The sequence below is a fragment of the Melanotaenia boesemani genome, chromosome 1, assembly GCF_017639745.1.
Source record: "Melanotaenia boesemani isolate fMelBoe1 chromosome 1, fMelBoe1.pri, whole genome shotgun sequence".
NCBI classification, from domain to species: domain Eukaryota; kingdom Metazoa; phylum Chordata; class Actinopteri; order Atheriniformes; family Melanotaeniidae; genus Melanotaenia; species Melanotaenia boesemani.
In genome coordinates, this window is record NC_055682.1 from 29,418,633 (window position 1) to 29,433,124 (window position 14,492).

Genomic DNA, 14,492 nt, shown 5'->3' on the forward strand with positions numbered 1-14,492 from the left:
CACAATGTACTTTCCAGTGAGGCAAGATTTTAAAAATTTGATGAAGATTTAAGATGACACAAAGATAGTGTGTACTTATAAAAGGATAATATGGAACGTGAAAATTGTCTTTATTTTATTTTTTAAAGCAAAACTTAATTATTTATTAATCGGAAAACTTAAATTATTAAAAAGAAAACATTCAAACAAGAATTTATTATACTGCAAAATATTCCCCCAATTAGCCTTACAGCATTAGCATAATGTCTGTGATCCTACTGGTAGAAACCACAGAGGACCCCAGAACAAATTCATCTGCATGAAAGACCCACCTAACCTGAATCCACTCATTTTTCTTTACAGTTATGCAAAGGAATGCACAGAGCCTCAAGCTGTTTACAACAGTTATCTGCCTAAACCCTCTTGAAACAGGCAAACATTGCCCAAGACTTTTAATTTGCTGTATAAAACTAATTCCATATCAGGATGTGTCATGCAGGGCTGTGTTTTAAGTAAAATAACTGATAGAAAAAGTCATGCTGCTCCTCCCTCTCTACTTCTGTCAGTTAAATGAGGTCATCAAAGACCAACCTGCTTTGTATATTAATGATCTAACAGCCATGGATCTGCGGACACCCTGTCCCTAGACTGCTTGGCGGGCAGCAGAGGAAGACTTCAACTTGATTTAAGAGAGAGATAACACTCTCAACAGAACAGCGACAAAGGCTAGATAGGCAGAGTGAGAGGAGATAGCGAGGGAGTGAGAGGAGATAGCGAGCCGACAGCAGCAGAGAGGAGAGGAGCAAAGCTGAGGATAATATGGCTGATACACTGCGCCTTTAAAACAGCAAGCCCCTCCTCCACGGAGCTGAGCAGAAGAGCCGAGTGGTGCTGGCAGGAGCCTGAGCCCCACGATAAACTCTGGCATCAGCTTCCCTTCATCCGGCAGTCAGTGAGGACACAGTAAGGGAACGGGGGCAGAGAGACGGGGCTGGAGAAAGAGTGACAGAAAGGCAAGGGAGAAAGACAGAGACAAAAAAAGGCAAACAGACAAAGAGGGAGAGGCTGTCATAAGAATCACACAACTCCTTTTTCACAGCAACAGCTCAGCCGCTCTGTCTGCTGCCTCCAGATGCAGGTGAAGACTAACTGGGATGACGGGTGGCGTGTTTTCCAGCAGCGCAGTTGTCTGAGTGATGTTAGTGGCTGCATCGCAATCTAAAGCAGGAGTTCTCCTCGCCCCTCTGGCTCTTAGTCATCTTCAGCCTCCTCTCTCCCCTCTCAGAGTGCTATCAGGGCCATTCATTGTTCCCATCTCATGCCTTCTGCCTCCTTCTCCTCCTCCACAGCTTCATCCTCCACTTCTACTCCTCCTCTGATGAGCCACAACCTCAGAGTGAAATAACCCTGCTGATAGAAGCTTCTCTCTCTGTCAAGACAGTAAGTAGTGGGGGGGCGGGGGGGGTCTGTGAGTGTGTGTCAGGGAGAGTGTGTGTGTGAAACGGGAAGAGGAAGAGAGAATAGAGAGGGTGAGAAGAGAAGATGTTAGTGTGTGCGACAGAAGGACCTCCAAAGAACCGGCAGGTTGTGCGTAGCCTGAATGATGGTGCTGTGCCTGGACGGTGAGCTGTGGGCATAGCAACAGCGTAGTGATGCACAGGGAAGGTGAGTAGGAGTGTGTCCCGGCGGGTGCGTGCACGTGTGTGGAGGTGAGGCAAGTACAGCTAAAGCAAGAGATGTATTTCAACAACTGCTAAAAAAAAAAAAAAAAATGCTGTTAATTTGTATCCATTGATGCTTCTCCTTCACTGTATTGATGTTGCTCTTTATACTGCTAAAAATTGGAGGAAAAGGGTAGGAACTGAGAGAAAAGGAAGATGAGACATGACGGAATAAGTGATTGCTTTCCTTTCCGTCTGACCAGGTGCCATGTGTGATTGGCTAGCACACCCTATGGCAGTGGCATCGCCCTGGATTTGGCGAGAAGCTCTCCTTCCTGCTTGTTCTCTGGGGCTACTTTGGGAAGCTTTCATGGGATTTATCTTGTGCTGCTGGATGGCACAGAGATTTCTGCCTCTCTGAAGAGAGTCCACAGAGAAAACACACACTACATGGATAAGCAGTAAAATAATTATCCAATCACAGCACAAGCAGGCAGACTGGGTTCCCTTAGCAACAACCGAAGGAGACAAGAGAATCCTTTTCTCTTTCTGCTCCCTTGGTTTTTGGGCACACCCCTGTGGACTGCTGTGGGTCAGTGTTTTGCGAAAGGACTTGGAGAGCGATGTTGCATAAGACAAGCTGCCACCTGAATTCCAGGGCACGGTGTTCATTTGCTTTCCAGCCCCCTTGCTACTGTGTCTCATTGGCACCATGATTTCTTTTTCTTTTTTTTTTTTCTTTTTTTTGTTATCCCTTCACAAATTCTCATCACAAGTCACGTTCCGCCAGCTTAGAAATCAATTCATCTTGATCACACACTACCTGGAATGAGCCCTGCGTTTGGGGGGGAAATTGGACACTCTGTGAAAAAAACATCACTTACTCTTCTCTCTTTCATGGACGAGAAATGAAGGACAACACGATTAGGTCATTCTCTGCAAAGGAAACGGATATGAAGCAAAGTTTATTTAGATGAATTTCTCCTAAGAGTTTGTTTCTTTTTTTTTTCTTTTTTTTTTTCCTGGAGGGGTAAACAACACTGCACAGAGGAATATTCCCGTTTTCAAACAGGATCTGTCCTTTCTCTCTTTACAGACAGCAACCCTTGCTGAGGGACTATATTTAGAAGGCAAATATTGTCCCCACTGGCCACCATTAACAAAAAAAAGAAAAAGATCATTTTGGAAACTGAGCTAGTGCTGGAAGTTCTATTTTTCTAGCTTACAACCTGTGTTAGTTACTCTAAAAAAATAAGGTTACCATGAACCTCTTTTCTGCTTTCACTTTTGTATGTTAGGCTGCAGTGATGTCGCTGTGTTTCACAGTGAGAAAGATTGTACAGGACAAGTGAAAGAGGGAAGAAGTATTCTCCCTGTATAGGCAGGTGTTTTTAAATAGCACCTCCTCGGGAACAATTTCAAACATACACACTGACACATGAGTTGGCTCAACACCATTATGTAAGTTTCATAGCCGATGTATTTTGGCTCTTCTCTTTTCATGGATTTACTGTGTTTGACTTTTCCCATGCTGATTTCTTCATTTTTGGAAACGTCTATAAGAAGGCATGGATGTCAGAGTGTGACCGTGTACCGACCGTGCGGGCGAGGCAAGGTGTTTTGGCTGCCTAGGTGCTTTTAAGATGTTGAGGTCTCCCTGCGTGGCCGGGGCCCCTGTTCGGATCAGTAGCACTGAGGCTCCTTGTAGCCAAAGACATGGACCCCGACTCGGCTCCCCCACGCCCTCAGCCTGTTGGCCACTGGCCCCACTTCGCTTTGTAAAGGATGTCCCTCAGCAGAGCTCCGGCCCGGGACACCTCTGAGACCCCCAGCCCGAGAGAACGCATCCGCAGCCACATGAAGATGGTGATCGACCAGCTGGAAGGCATTCTCAAAGAGCTCAAGGATGTGGCCAAGGAACTTCGGGAGGTGAGGCTCAAAAATCAGCTTACATTAATCAGGCTTTTGCGGGAAGATTTAGAAAGGAAAAGGGGGAAGGAGGAGATGCAGGCAGAGAGAGAACATGGGTGCCAGGTGGGTGTGCTTCTCAAGTGGGATGCATTTAATTAAGTGTAACATTCTTTCCACAGCATAGAGATATTGATTAAGATATGAAAGTGATGAGATCTCACTCCATTTTTTGCTTGTAGTTGGAGGATATTGTTGATCACAGCCATGACAAAGCTGTCTGCTTTTTACAATCAGCAAACAGTTGCTTATTCAGTGGCGTCTTGTGTGAGGTGCAGCAGAAGTGAAGAGCTGCTGAAAAGCAGTAAAGCCAGGCTGAAAGGAAATAAAGAGGCAGGCTTAGATAAGATAGAAGACTTACCGTCGCAATAGTTACATAACCATTTTGTTAAGGATCATCTGGATTTTTACTGTATTTTTGCCATGGTAATGCTGGAATACTGTGTGTGTGTGTGTGTGTGTGTGTGTGTGTGTGTGTGTGCATAGCGCACAAAGTCTGAACAAAGATCAGTCAAAACATATACTCTTGTATGCATGTGCAACTACTGTACAGGAAATGTGTCTGAATGCTGATAATCAGAGTACATCTGTGCATGTGTGCAAAAGAACAAAATCTCTTTGGGATCTTCCCCCTGCAGTGTCCTCAAAGCTGAGAGCTCTTCTTGCAAAGCTTCTCTGCAGAAAGAGATGGAGGCAGATAGAGAGACAGAGACAAATGAAACCTGAGCAAACACTTGTGCCTGACCCATCCCACATCCTCCAAGCACATCTCATGATTAGCCTCCCAACTGCCTCTGATCAGGCATGAAGAGGGAGGGTCTGTGTGTGTGTGTGTGTGTGTGTGTGTGTGTGTGTGTGTGTGTGTGTGTGTGTGTAAATGTGTTGAAGAAGCAAAATGGTGGATGTTGGTGCATGTAATGACCTGAAGGGGAGAAAAGAAGGGGGAGTGGGGGGTTCTGAAAGCTGTCATAATTCACTCCATCACCACACACGAAACCTCCCTTCCCTTTTCTCTGACTGCCATCTCTGTCCCACTCACTCGCTCTACTTGAGCAGTTGGAGGTGCAAGGGCACAGCTTACAGTGTACCTTCTCTCTGGTGAGCAGGAGAAGCCGGCCCACGTGCGGGGAGTGATTGATGATTATGGGACAACTGCAAGTGGAATAATGCTGGCTGGAACTATTTATAAACAAAAACACAGCCTGTGCCCCTGCCAACTTTAATGCATATCACCATTCTAATCCCAGGCTCCATTAGAAAAGGCTGTGCAAACTGACTCCAGTGTTTTTTTTATTTTACTTTTGTTTTTTGATAGAACAGTACAATCCCACAGATTGAAATTACTTAGAAATCACTTTCCCTGCAGTGGAAGTCTTAATACTCGTATCAATATTCTGCAATTAACTGTATCAAAGAGGGAAGAAGGAACAGAATTTGTGTAACACCATCAGATACATGGAAGCTTAATGTTCCATAAAATCTCTCATTCTTGGCCACATGAAAGGAACACCATAGTAGATAACAACTGTCACATAAATAAATGATGAATTGCTATGTGAATATAGTGAAATAAATAACTCAGTGCAGGAGCGGTAATGACTGATTATCACCCACAAGGTCTTTGGGGAACTGGAGACAGTGCACTTCTCTGAAGAGTTAAAGCCAACACTCTAAAGCACAAGCTGTTTAGAAATTAAGAAGCGTGTTACTAAATATACTTAACACGACTGCTTTTGTAGATGAAAAGTGTTATTGTGCCAAAAGCTAAATCCAAAAAGCACTAATTTTTAACACATTTTTTTGTTGCACCGCAAAAGATCATGCCTACGTAAAATATTCTGGTCCCTCCATTGTCTTTAAGGGCCAGTGTGTACTGCAGTTTCTGTTGAGTCTGTACTGTTACATGCCAGTTTAACCATAATGTTCCAGGCAGATTTTAGCTTTCTGGCCATTAAGAAAAAAAAAATCAGTATTTTGGGAGACATAAGAGAGAGGGAGAATTTGAAAAGTTTACCAGTTCAATTGGAGAAATATTTTAATTATCAAGGAAACACTGATCAAGTCCTAAAGGAAAGCTCACATCTCCAAAATGAACTAATGTGGAAAATTGTTTCTATGTACTATTTGCTAATTTAATTCCAAACTTTTGTTTCAATGTGTGAGATCTCCAGAGAAAAGCGATTCCATTTCCTGTTCAACATGACTGCAATCATCAGTGCACGCTGCTGAATGGGAACATGGGAACAATCCAAATGAATATGATGTATTTCAGCACACTGCAGTATAACTAAGAGAAATTAGACAATTTCTATTGATTCAACCCCCAAGTGGTTTCTGTTCCTCATGAAAAGTCTTAAAAAGAGGTCACTCTTGGGTAATGTTTTCATGTCTGTCACACTTCATCATCCTCTTTACTAAGCATACTTTCCCTGGAGGATGTGCCCAACCAACACCTTGAAAACTGGCGAAGAAAAAACAAAAACAGTATCGACATTTTGGCCAGTGTTAAAGTCTCTGTGACAACACTCAGTGAGGTCTGAATGAATCCTGTGGCGAACTACTATTTAACCTTAATAATTATAATATTTTTTCTGTAAATGTGAATGTGTGAAATGTGTCGTGCAAGATGGATGGAAGCTGAGCAAGAAGAAGCAATAGTTGTTTATTTAAAAACTAGATTTCTGGAGGAGGATGTTTGAGGGTGTCCTATCATTTCTAAATTAAATCTTCATGCCTTAAAACAGTCTGTTGTTGATAATGGCTTACTAATACTGGCATTGATGAGGCCCCTCTTGTGTCTGTAGAAATAGCATAGTGACCAAAAAATAGTGAAAATTTAAAGTAGTCACTTACTGATTTTACAAAAATTCTCATTTAAAGCTGCTGAAATGCCATGTAATACATGAGAATTGTTTTTGGATGTGGTTTTAATCACTTGGCAGCTCAAAAAGTGTGGTCCCTACTTCTAAGAATACATTGAATTCTAGAGAAAATATATGTATTCTACAAAAATATAATCTATTTTCTTTATATTATTAGAAAAAATAAAAAAATACTATAGCAGTCATTTAACTTGAAGCATGTAGAGTATCCCTGTTTTGTGCACATACTGTAGCAATAAAACTCCTTCACAAGTTAAAGTAAAATGTCTGACAGAGCACAGCTAGTTTGCTTCCTTCAAGAGCCCATTACTGTCAACTCCAGCCTGTCTTACTTGTGAATCCCATTACAAGCTTCATGACAGGTAAAATGAGATGGACCTAAAGGAAGGACACTGGAAGGTAATATACTGATAAACTACTCCATTTGTAATAATGTACTGGCAGACGTGGCATCTCCAGAGGAAATAATTCATTTAAATATCTAGTCAACCTTGGACTTTCCAGAAATGTAAGGATAAACCATTGGAAAAAAAAAATGAAAAATAAAAATATGGGCAAACATTGCAGAATCCTGACTTTTGCTAAAACAGACCTTCAATAAATAAAAGAGAGCAACTATCCAAACGTGGGAGGGAACCAGTGTTGGTTATTACAGAGATTTAAATGAGTAAATTAAAAGAAGTTAATGAAGCACTAAATACAAAAGAAGAAGAATATAAAAGAAACAGGGGAAAACTTGTAGTTACATGGACTGGGAAAGAGCTTCATGTTTTAATATGGAACCAAGTAGGAATGATGGAGTGTTATTATGCGGATGCAGTTATTATGCAGAATAATAGCATGAGCACACGATGCTTCACATTTGTGCCCATCTCAAGACAAATGAACACAGGAAGGCAATCAAGACTCACAGAATCAGAGCTCCAGAAGAGGGAAGAATAAAAGCTCGACAAAGAGCAATTATGAGTAGCCTTTTGGTATTTGTGTGCATATGCTCATGTCATGCTGGAGACTGGCCAAAGAGTGAGGGCAGAGGCAGCAGCAAAAGACCAACGTCAGGTTAAATCTGTGTACTCCAAATGTCAGCGTTTTTAGGAATGAAGTACAAAGTAACTGCTTTATTAATAAGGCTGGCCACTAAGCAGTTTTAAAATTATGTAATAGAGATTTAAATGTGCGATGAATGCCATATAAATAAATAAAGCGGTCATGTTTACAGTTGTGATTTGCAGCAGGCCTGCTACAGGTCTGAAGTATGCTAAAATGCTAATTTTTTTTAAGCCTGGTACAAACTGTGTCTTGTAAACATCTGGCCCCAGATCAGTCAGTTTTTGCTGCCATCCACCAACTTAGCAGGAAAGTGTCTCCTGTTATAAAAACCTTCACAGCGAGAGGGACTGCAGCCCCTCTCTGCTGAGCCCAATCTGAATCTGCTTCAAAACTAAAATGCAGCCCAAGGGAGGGTAGTCTCAAACCAAAATCAAAGTACCTTCTTTTTTCTTCTTCTTATCTTTTCTGAAGGGTTATATCATTTCCTCACTCCGTTTTCCCCTGCTGATACAGCTGCTGAGCAGAGCGGGCAGAACAAAAGTGCTTAGCAAGAACAGTTCAACATTTAACTATGAAGGGGGCTCATGTAATTGTATATACTTTCACTTAGGAAGTAGAACAATGAAGACAATGGTAAAGAGACTCTCATTAGATGAAATTCTTTGTGTTATCAATGGGGAATATCTTCAGTAACTTTTAAGGGTAACAATGATGACAATATAAATTCCTTTAGAAAAAATATGGTACAAAAATAAGAATACACAGTATGTCACTTTGTCTATAATGTGGGAACAATTTCCCATCAGAATTGAAAAAAAAAAAAAAATACCACAATGACAAAATTTTCCCCCAAAACTGTTCCCGTTATACAATGTATGTGCCAAAATACTGGACTAATTACACTGTGAGTAAAAACCTAATTTAATACAACTATTAATGGTGACTTGACATGGCTGAATAACAAACTTGGCAGTCGATTGTGGTTATTTTGTTTGTTCAAATGAATGCCCACAATCGGAAATTACAATCGGTCACCAAGCTGTGCTCTGATGGATCATTTTCCACAAAACAAGCGTTTTGATTTGCTTGCCAGCATTGTGGGTTTACTGCCCAGCTGACCACAGCCCAGTGATCTCCACTGAGGACGGCTCGGCCTGTTCTCCTCTACAGAATCCATTTATTTTAGATTAAGGCAGGCTTTGGCCCATTCTCCACCATGTGAACATGGCAACCGGCTCAGCAAGCAAACACTGCTCACTGGGAAACGCTGAAAGCTTAAGCACACAAAAAGGGAAATGCCTTTCAACCTGACATACCTGGACCGAAGGGTTTACTCTCATTAAAAGCCATTTGGAAGAAATGACAAATACCTGCCTGCTGTGTCTGTCAATTTGTTCCTCCTTGTCGGACCTCTTTTGTGTGTGGAAATTAAATTCCTAAATTAAACTTGGTGATGTGCCTCCAGCAGAGTTCTCCCTTCTCAGGAAAACAACAAGAACAAGTTACCTCCAGCCTTATCTTTTCGTTGCTGAATACAAAACACTCTGCCATCTCCACACCTGTGTTGTCGCCTTCAGCTGAGTTCCACATACCTTGTTCTCTCTCTCTCTCTCTTTTTTTTAATTTTTTCATTCCTCGAAGAGGCTTAATTATTCCCTGGACTGATGAAATACTGTTTCAGGAGCTGAAGTAAATTTTATCACCATCACTTTGTTGAGCAGATTTTTCTGTAAACCGCAGCCATGCACATGATACATACTATGGCTGTTTAAAAAGAGGTCATGCTTACAAATCTTGTCCAACATGCAGTATTATTGATATATGATTTGTAGATCCCCATATTAAAAAAAAATAGGTAGAATTTACCAAAGGAGGCAAGGCAGCAGAGGTAAACAACGGGTTAAAACTTTAGCAGCATCTAACCTTGAGAGCTGTGAAGAAAAAAAAAAATCTGCACCATGCAAACATTCCCCAGAGTCTCTTTTACCCAGCCCTTCTGTGGAGATCCTGCTTCTTTAGGATGCAGGCCCCGCATATTGACTACCCCATCATGCTTGTAAGACCCGCTGGATTATCTGGCCCTTTGAGCTCTGCCTCCCTTTGCAAACCCTGCACTCAGCACACACTGTAATGAGGGCTTTAGGTTAGCCCTCTGCTGAGGTAAACACTCCAAAAATTGCGCTCGTTGTACTCATTGATTTTTATCACCTAACACACCTTCTGAGGGCTAGTTACAGATAAAGCAGTGAAATTTTTTACCACGCCAGTTTGTACTTTGTAATTCAGCCACTAACCCCTCTGCTTGTCCCAAGGCAAGGATAGCGCTGAATAGGATGAAAACAGGCAGAGTAAAGGAAGACAAGACAATGTGTACAGGAGAGAAAGAGTCAGAGAGGGAGAGGGTGGATGGAGATAATGGTTTCTCCTGCTGCACTGAATTGCGACAGACTGGGTGGAACAGCTTAGATCAATTGTTGCAATTGTGCTCGTTCGTGGGCGTTTTCGGATTGTTTTGGCCCATCTTTGTGCTGTGAATAAAACCAGTAGGCTGTAGTTAATGGTGTGAAAAATGGTATCCATCGAAGTGCACAAGCAGCTTCTAAGAAAAGCTACATCATTTCATTGTGTCAAAGCATACTGTACGCACAGGGACAGCAGCTTTCTCTCCATTAGACCATCATGCTGTCTCTTAACAGGTGTGGACACTTGTTTTCTTAGAGTGCACCAAAGCATGTAAGGCAAAATTTGAAAAATTGAAAAAAAAAAAAAATTATATTTAAAAGAAACACTAGATATTTGCTGAGGGCTGTGTGGGCCAATCCACTCTACAGCGTAGCAGCTTAATCTGGCTACAATCTTTAAAACTGTGTTTTGCTGACAGATCATCGGCTTTTGTCCTTTGTTTTATTTTTAGCCATAGAGTGTGATGCATCTGTATCCTTAAAAAACCTCAAGACCCTTCATTGGTTGTCAATTTTAAACACATTGCAAATCCATCCTGATGCATAATATTGGACAACACAGAAGTTGTCTGCCTTAGCAATATGAATGTTCATTACATTCTGACATTTGAATCATAAAATATGTGTTCACTGGCTAGTTTATTTCCAAATAAGAAAGAAATAGAAGGAAAAAAAAGCATGACTCACTTCTCTGGCTCAAATTTTCTAGCATTGCATCTGTTGCATGTCTGGATCACTAGAAAATGAAAGAGGGCAAAACTAAAAATCAGATGTCTTAAAATGTAGAGCCACAGGCAATTACAGGAAATTATGTTTGGCTGTTTGACCAGCTAATTGTTATTATTAGCTGAAAGGTACAACTGTGTATTATTACAGTACTGGTGAAACATGTGATATTATCTAAAAATAGTAATTGTTGAAACAAATAGAGCCTTTCACACCAACAAAGGATTGAAAGTACCTAATTAATACTGTATAAAGTAACATTTGGCCTGCTGAATTCAAGCATCTACGGGTGCTTGCAGTTTGATAAATGTCTTATTATTCTCTGTGGGTTTATAAAGGAGGAAAGTCCACTGCCATATTTCAGCTTTATTAATGCCTTTTAGAAACCATTTCAGGGGATAATGAAGAATGATGCTTGTCCTCCTGTTTACCTTGTCACAAAGTGCATTTGTGTTGAGTTCTGATCTTAATATCACACAACTGAAATGACCGAGGTTTCTATAAGCAAGTTGTCAGAGTTATGCAATAGTGTAGACTCTGCCCATTTATTACCAAGCACACTACCCCAGGCATTAAAATCTTTGTGTCATGAAAAACATATACAGAGGACAAAATAAGGACATCCAGCAATGTAAAATCCATTTCTTGGAGTCAAGGTTTGGCTTCATCTTCTCACATTTGCGCTGTTGTCCTTTCTAAACTGAAAGTTGTATGAAACCTCATAAATTCAAGATCAGTTTTAAAATAATCTCAAATGCAGGCTGTGAAAAAAAAATAATATCACTAAGAGATGTATTACCTTCTGGAGTTCAACAGATTAACATTAGGGGTTTTTTAATCTTTTCCTTTTTTTTCATACTTTTTGGGGCCAGGCGATGGCCTGACTTTCATTAAATTGTTTCAAGCTCAATCTTTATAGAGCACATAAAAAAAGCTATGATTTATTTCATTTGTATGGCTTTATTTGGACCTTGAAAACCCATTTTGTACCGATGCTTCAGTACAGGCAGAAACCTGTGGACAAATCACCAAACAGCTACCACTGTAACCACAAAGTTATCACTAATGTGTTATTTATATAATGGGGGTAACCAGGGACACAAAAAACAAAAATTGGCCCTGGCATTTTGGTCCAGATTGGCCCATATAAAACAATGCACATCACAAATCTTTGCATCTTTACCTTAAATGTGAATATCAACTGTGCAACTCCTTAAAATCATTCAGTTAACAGGAGTCAGTGAGAGTAGACATATGAAATACTTTCAAAAGGAGTCATTTGTTAATAAAATAAACATCAGAACTCCAGCTATGTGATGAAAATTAGAGTAACATTAATCCTGCTTGATGTTTGATGGAGAAAGAAAATAGAACAGAGATGACAATGATGTGTCAGATTAAATCTGTTCCTGGAAAAAGTGTTGAAACAGTGTCTGCTGTCTGCTTCCTGGAGATGTTGTCTCAGCCAGGTTCAACAAAATATTGAGTGGAGAGTTTTGTTTTTTTTAATATAATGATAAAGAGACAAACAGCTGCATCAGTATAACATATAGAAAAAGTTGTAGGGTTTTTTATATAGTGTCCTAAACAGAAGCTGCCTCTAACACATTTTGACCCAGAAGTGTCCAACAATCAGACTACAACCAAAAACAAATAGATAATAAATAAAATCAGAAAACTGCTGACTCACTGTTAATGTTGGCGAATCATGGTTAAAATGTTCTCATTTTCAATGCGATGGTTTAATTTGTGAAGAAATAAAAGAACTAAATTTAAGATCTGCTGATTTAACCAGTGAACACAACCAGTTAACCAGCTGTTCTCTTGCTGGAAACACTGGTGGAAATCAACCAATTTCATAAATGTAACGAGACAAACTATCATCACAATAAAACAGCTGTTTAATTAACATGTTTTTATCAGTTCATCATAGCTTTGTAAACAGCTAGCATGTTCAGGGCTAACTGTCTCGTATGGCTCAGATTTACTGGGTTTAATGGGTCTCTTTACTCAGAACAGAGCATCAGTGATGTGAAAGCATTTGCAGCTTACCACAGCTTCTACCATCATCATGATCATCCTCGGCAGCTGATGAAGGTCCTGATGTGGCAAATATGTCAATCATGTTTGTACATTTGGCTTGTTTTTTTTTTTTTTTTTTTTTACTTGGAGTGACAGGTATCTGCATTCACTGGCACAGAGCCAAAAGGGGTTTAAAGTACCTAACTGGTTTAGCCTGCATAAGAACATAGCCAGTGGGTTGCAGATCAATGTGTTTCATGGGCCGGTGGTGAGACCTAAGTTTTTAGGCATTCTGGAATTTGATTCTTTCATAAGCATCAGAGTTCACTTGCACATTCACACCTTCCAAAAATAACATAATTTCTGAGAAAATAAGTTAAGTTTCAGTTAAGAAGAGCTGATGTGAATGGATTTGAATGTCTCAAACAATTTTATAAACTGAAACTCCCTGTGGACTGGTTAAAAGTTGACGCCTTTGAGCTGAGACATTCATGCTTTTAGGATTATTATGACCTGGATGATCGTTAATATACACCAACATATGGGAAGTTCGCTGAATCAGTGCCCAAAAATAGTCATTTTTGTTTTGTTTGTTTTTCTCACATTGAAATTGGTTTAATGAAATCTGAAATTGGTGTGCACAGCTTGTAGATAAGCACTGCTTTAGAACGTGACAATGTGACTCAAGAGGGAATAAAACCCCACATCATTTAAACCAGTGGTTCCCAACGTATTTTCCTTGAGGACCCCCTTCAGGCAAACACTAAAAAGCGATGGACCCCCTGCCCTATCCTGTGCTGAAACCATGCTCGGTTTTTATACTTTTAAAAGTGAGATTCTCACCATGAACAATGTATTCTGGCTGAGTCCTGTCCTTCCATGCCCCCCCCCCCCCAGACATAAAATGTATAGACATAAATCACAATGGATCTACATTTTCAAAGCCTCTGGGGCTCCTTGTGTTCTTTGGGTGTCCCATACCCCAGGTTGGGAACCACTGCTTTAACTGCATGTGAATTGGTTAGTTTGTGATGAAACTGAATATTATCAGATCATAACAACATTTGTGAGTTTAACATTAATGGCAGTATCTTTTTTCATTCTTTTTCTTTTTGCCAACCATTTTGGAGTAGGCACTACTGTGAGTATTGTAGCAACAGACGGCAGGGATTAAATGACTTATTGTCATTTCTCTGTTTGCAAGATCACACACTCTGGAAGGGAATAATAAGCTAGCAGAGAGGTAATGCACCTTGCAACGTGGGTACCATAACTCAAGAAATGCCAGAACATTAGATTCTCTTGCAAGGATTTGTTTCTAATCCACCTAATTAATGCCAACTAGACCAATACCCATAACATTTAAATGTCATTAATTACTTGTCTTTGTGGTGAGGTTCTCTGTCTGAATATCTAAGCAGTGTGTCTGAGCTTGGCCTAAGGTGCCATAGCTAATCTGCATCATGCACTGGAGTGGCACATGTCTTATTAAAAGATCAGTTATATTTATTTGGACTTAATGTCCAAATATACACCTGCATTCTAAAAATGAGCCTACAGTGTTGACCATAAGGGTTGTAAAGTTTTTTGGGATTGATACCATAGCCCTGAGGCAGCTTAGCTAACTGCAGAGCTAAAGCTGGGCAATGGGATTTTGAACATCATAAAAATAGTGAATTCTACAAAGATGGCTCTTAGACAGCTGTACTAAATCCATGAAACACAAAAATGTAAGCATTCAC

At 40.3% G+C, this 14,492-nt stretch overlaps 1 protein-coding gene across 2 annotated transcripts in view; it reads left to right on the forward strand.

Moving 5' to 3' along the window:
• The first annotated feature begins 1,290 nt into the window (after positions 1 to 1,290).
• Positions 1,291 to 14,492, forward strand: part of insyn1 (inhibitory synaptic factor 1) — a 51,291-nt gene continuing 38,089 nt past the window's right edge. The window contains exons 1-2 of one of the 2 annotated variants that reach the window (XM_041994814.1): positions 1,291 to 1,419; positions 1,904 to 3,569. In XM_041994814.1, the coding sequence (XP_041850748.1) occupies positions 3,426 to 3,569 (144 nt within the window). In that variant the 5' untranslated portion in view covers positions 1,291 to 1,419; positions 1,904 to 3,425. Of the gene's footprint in view, positions 1,420 to 1,443; positions 1,645 to 1,903; positions 3,570 to 14,492 lie in introns of those variants that run through there. The other variant, XM_041994823.1, reaches the window with a different exon arrangement.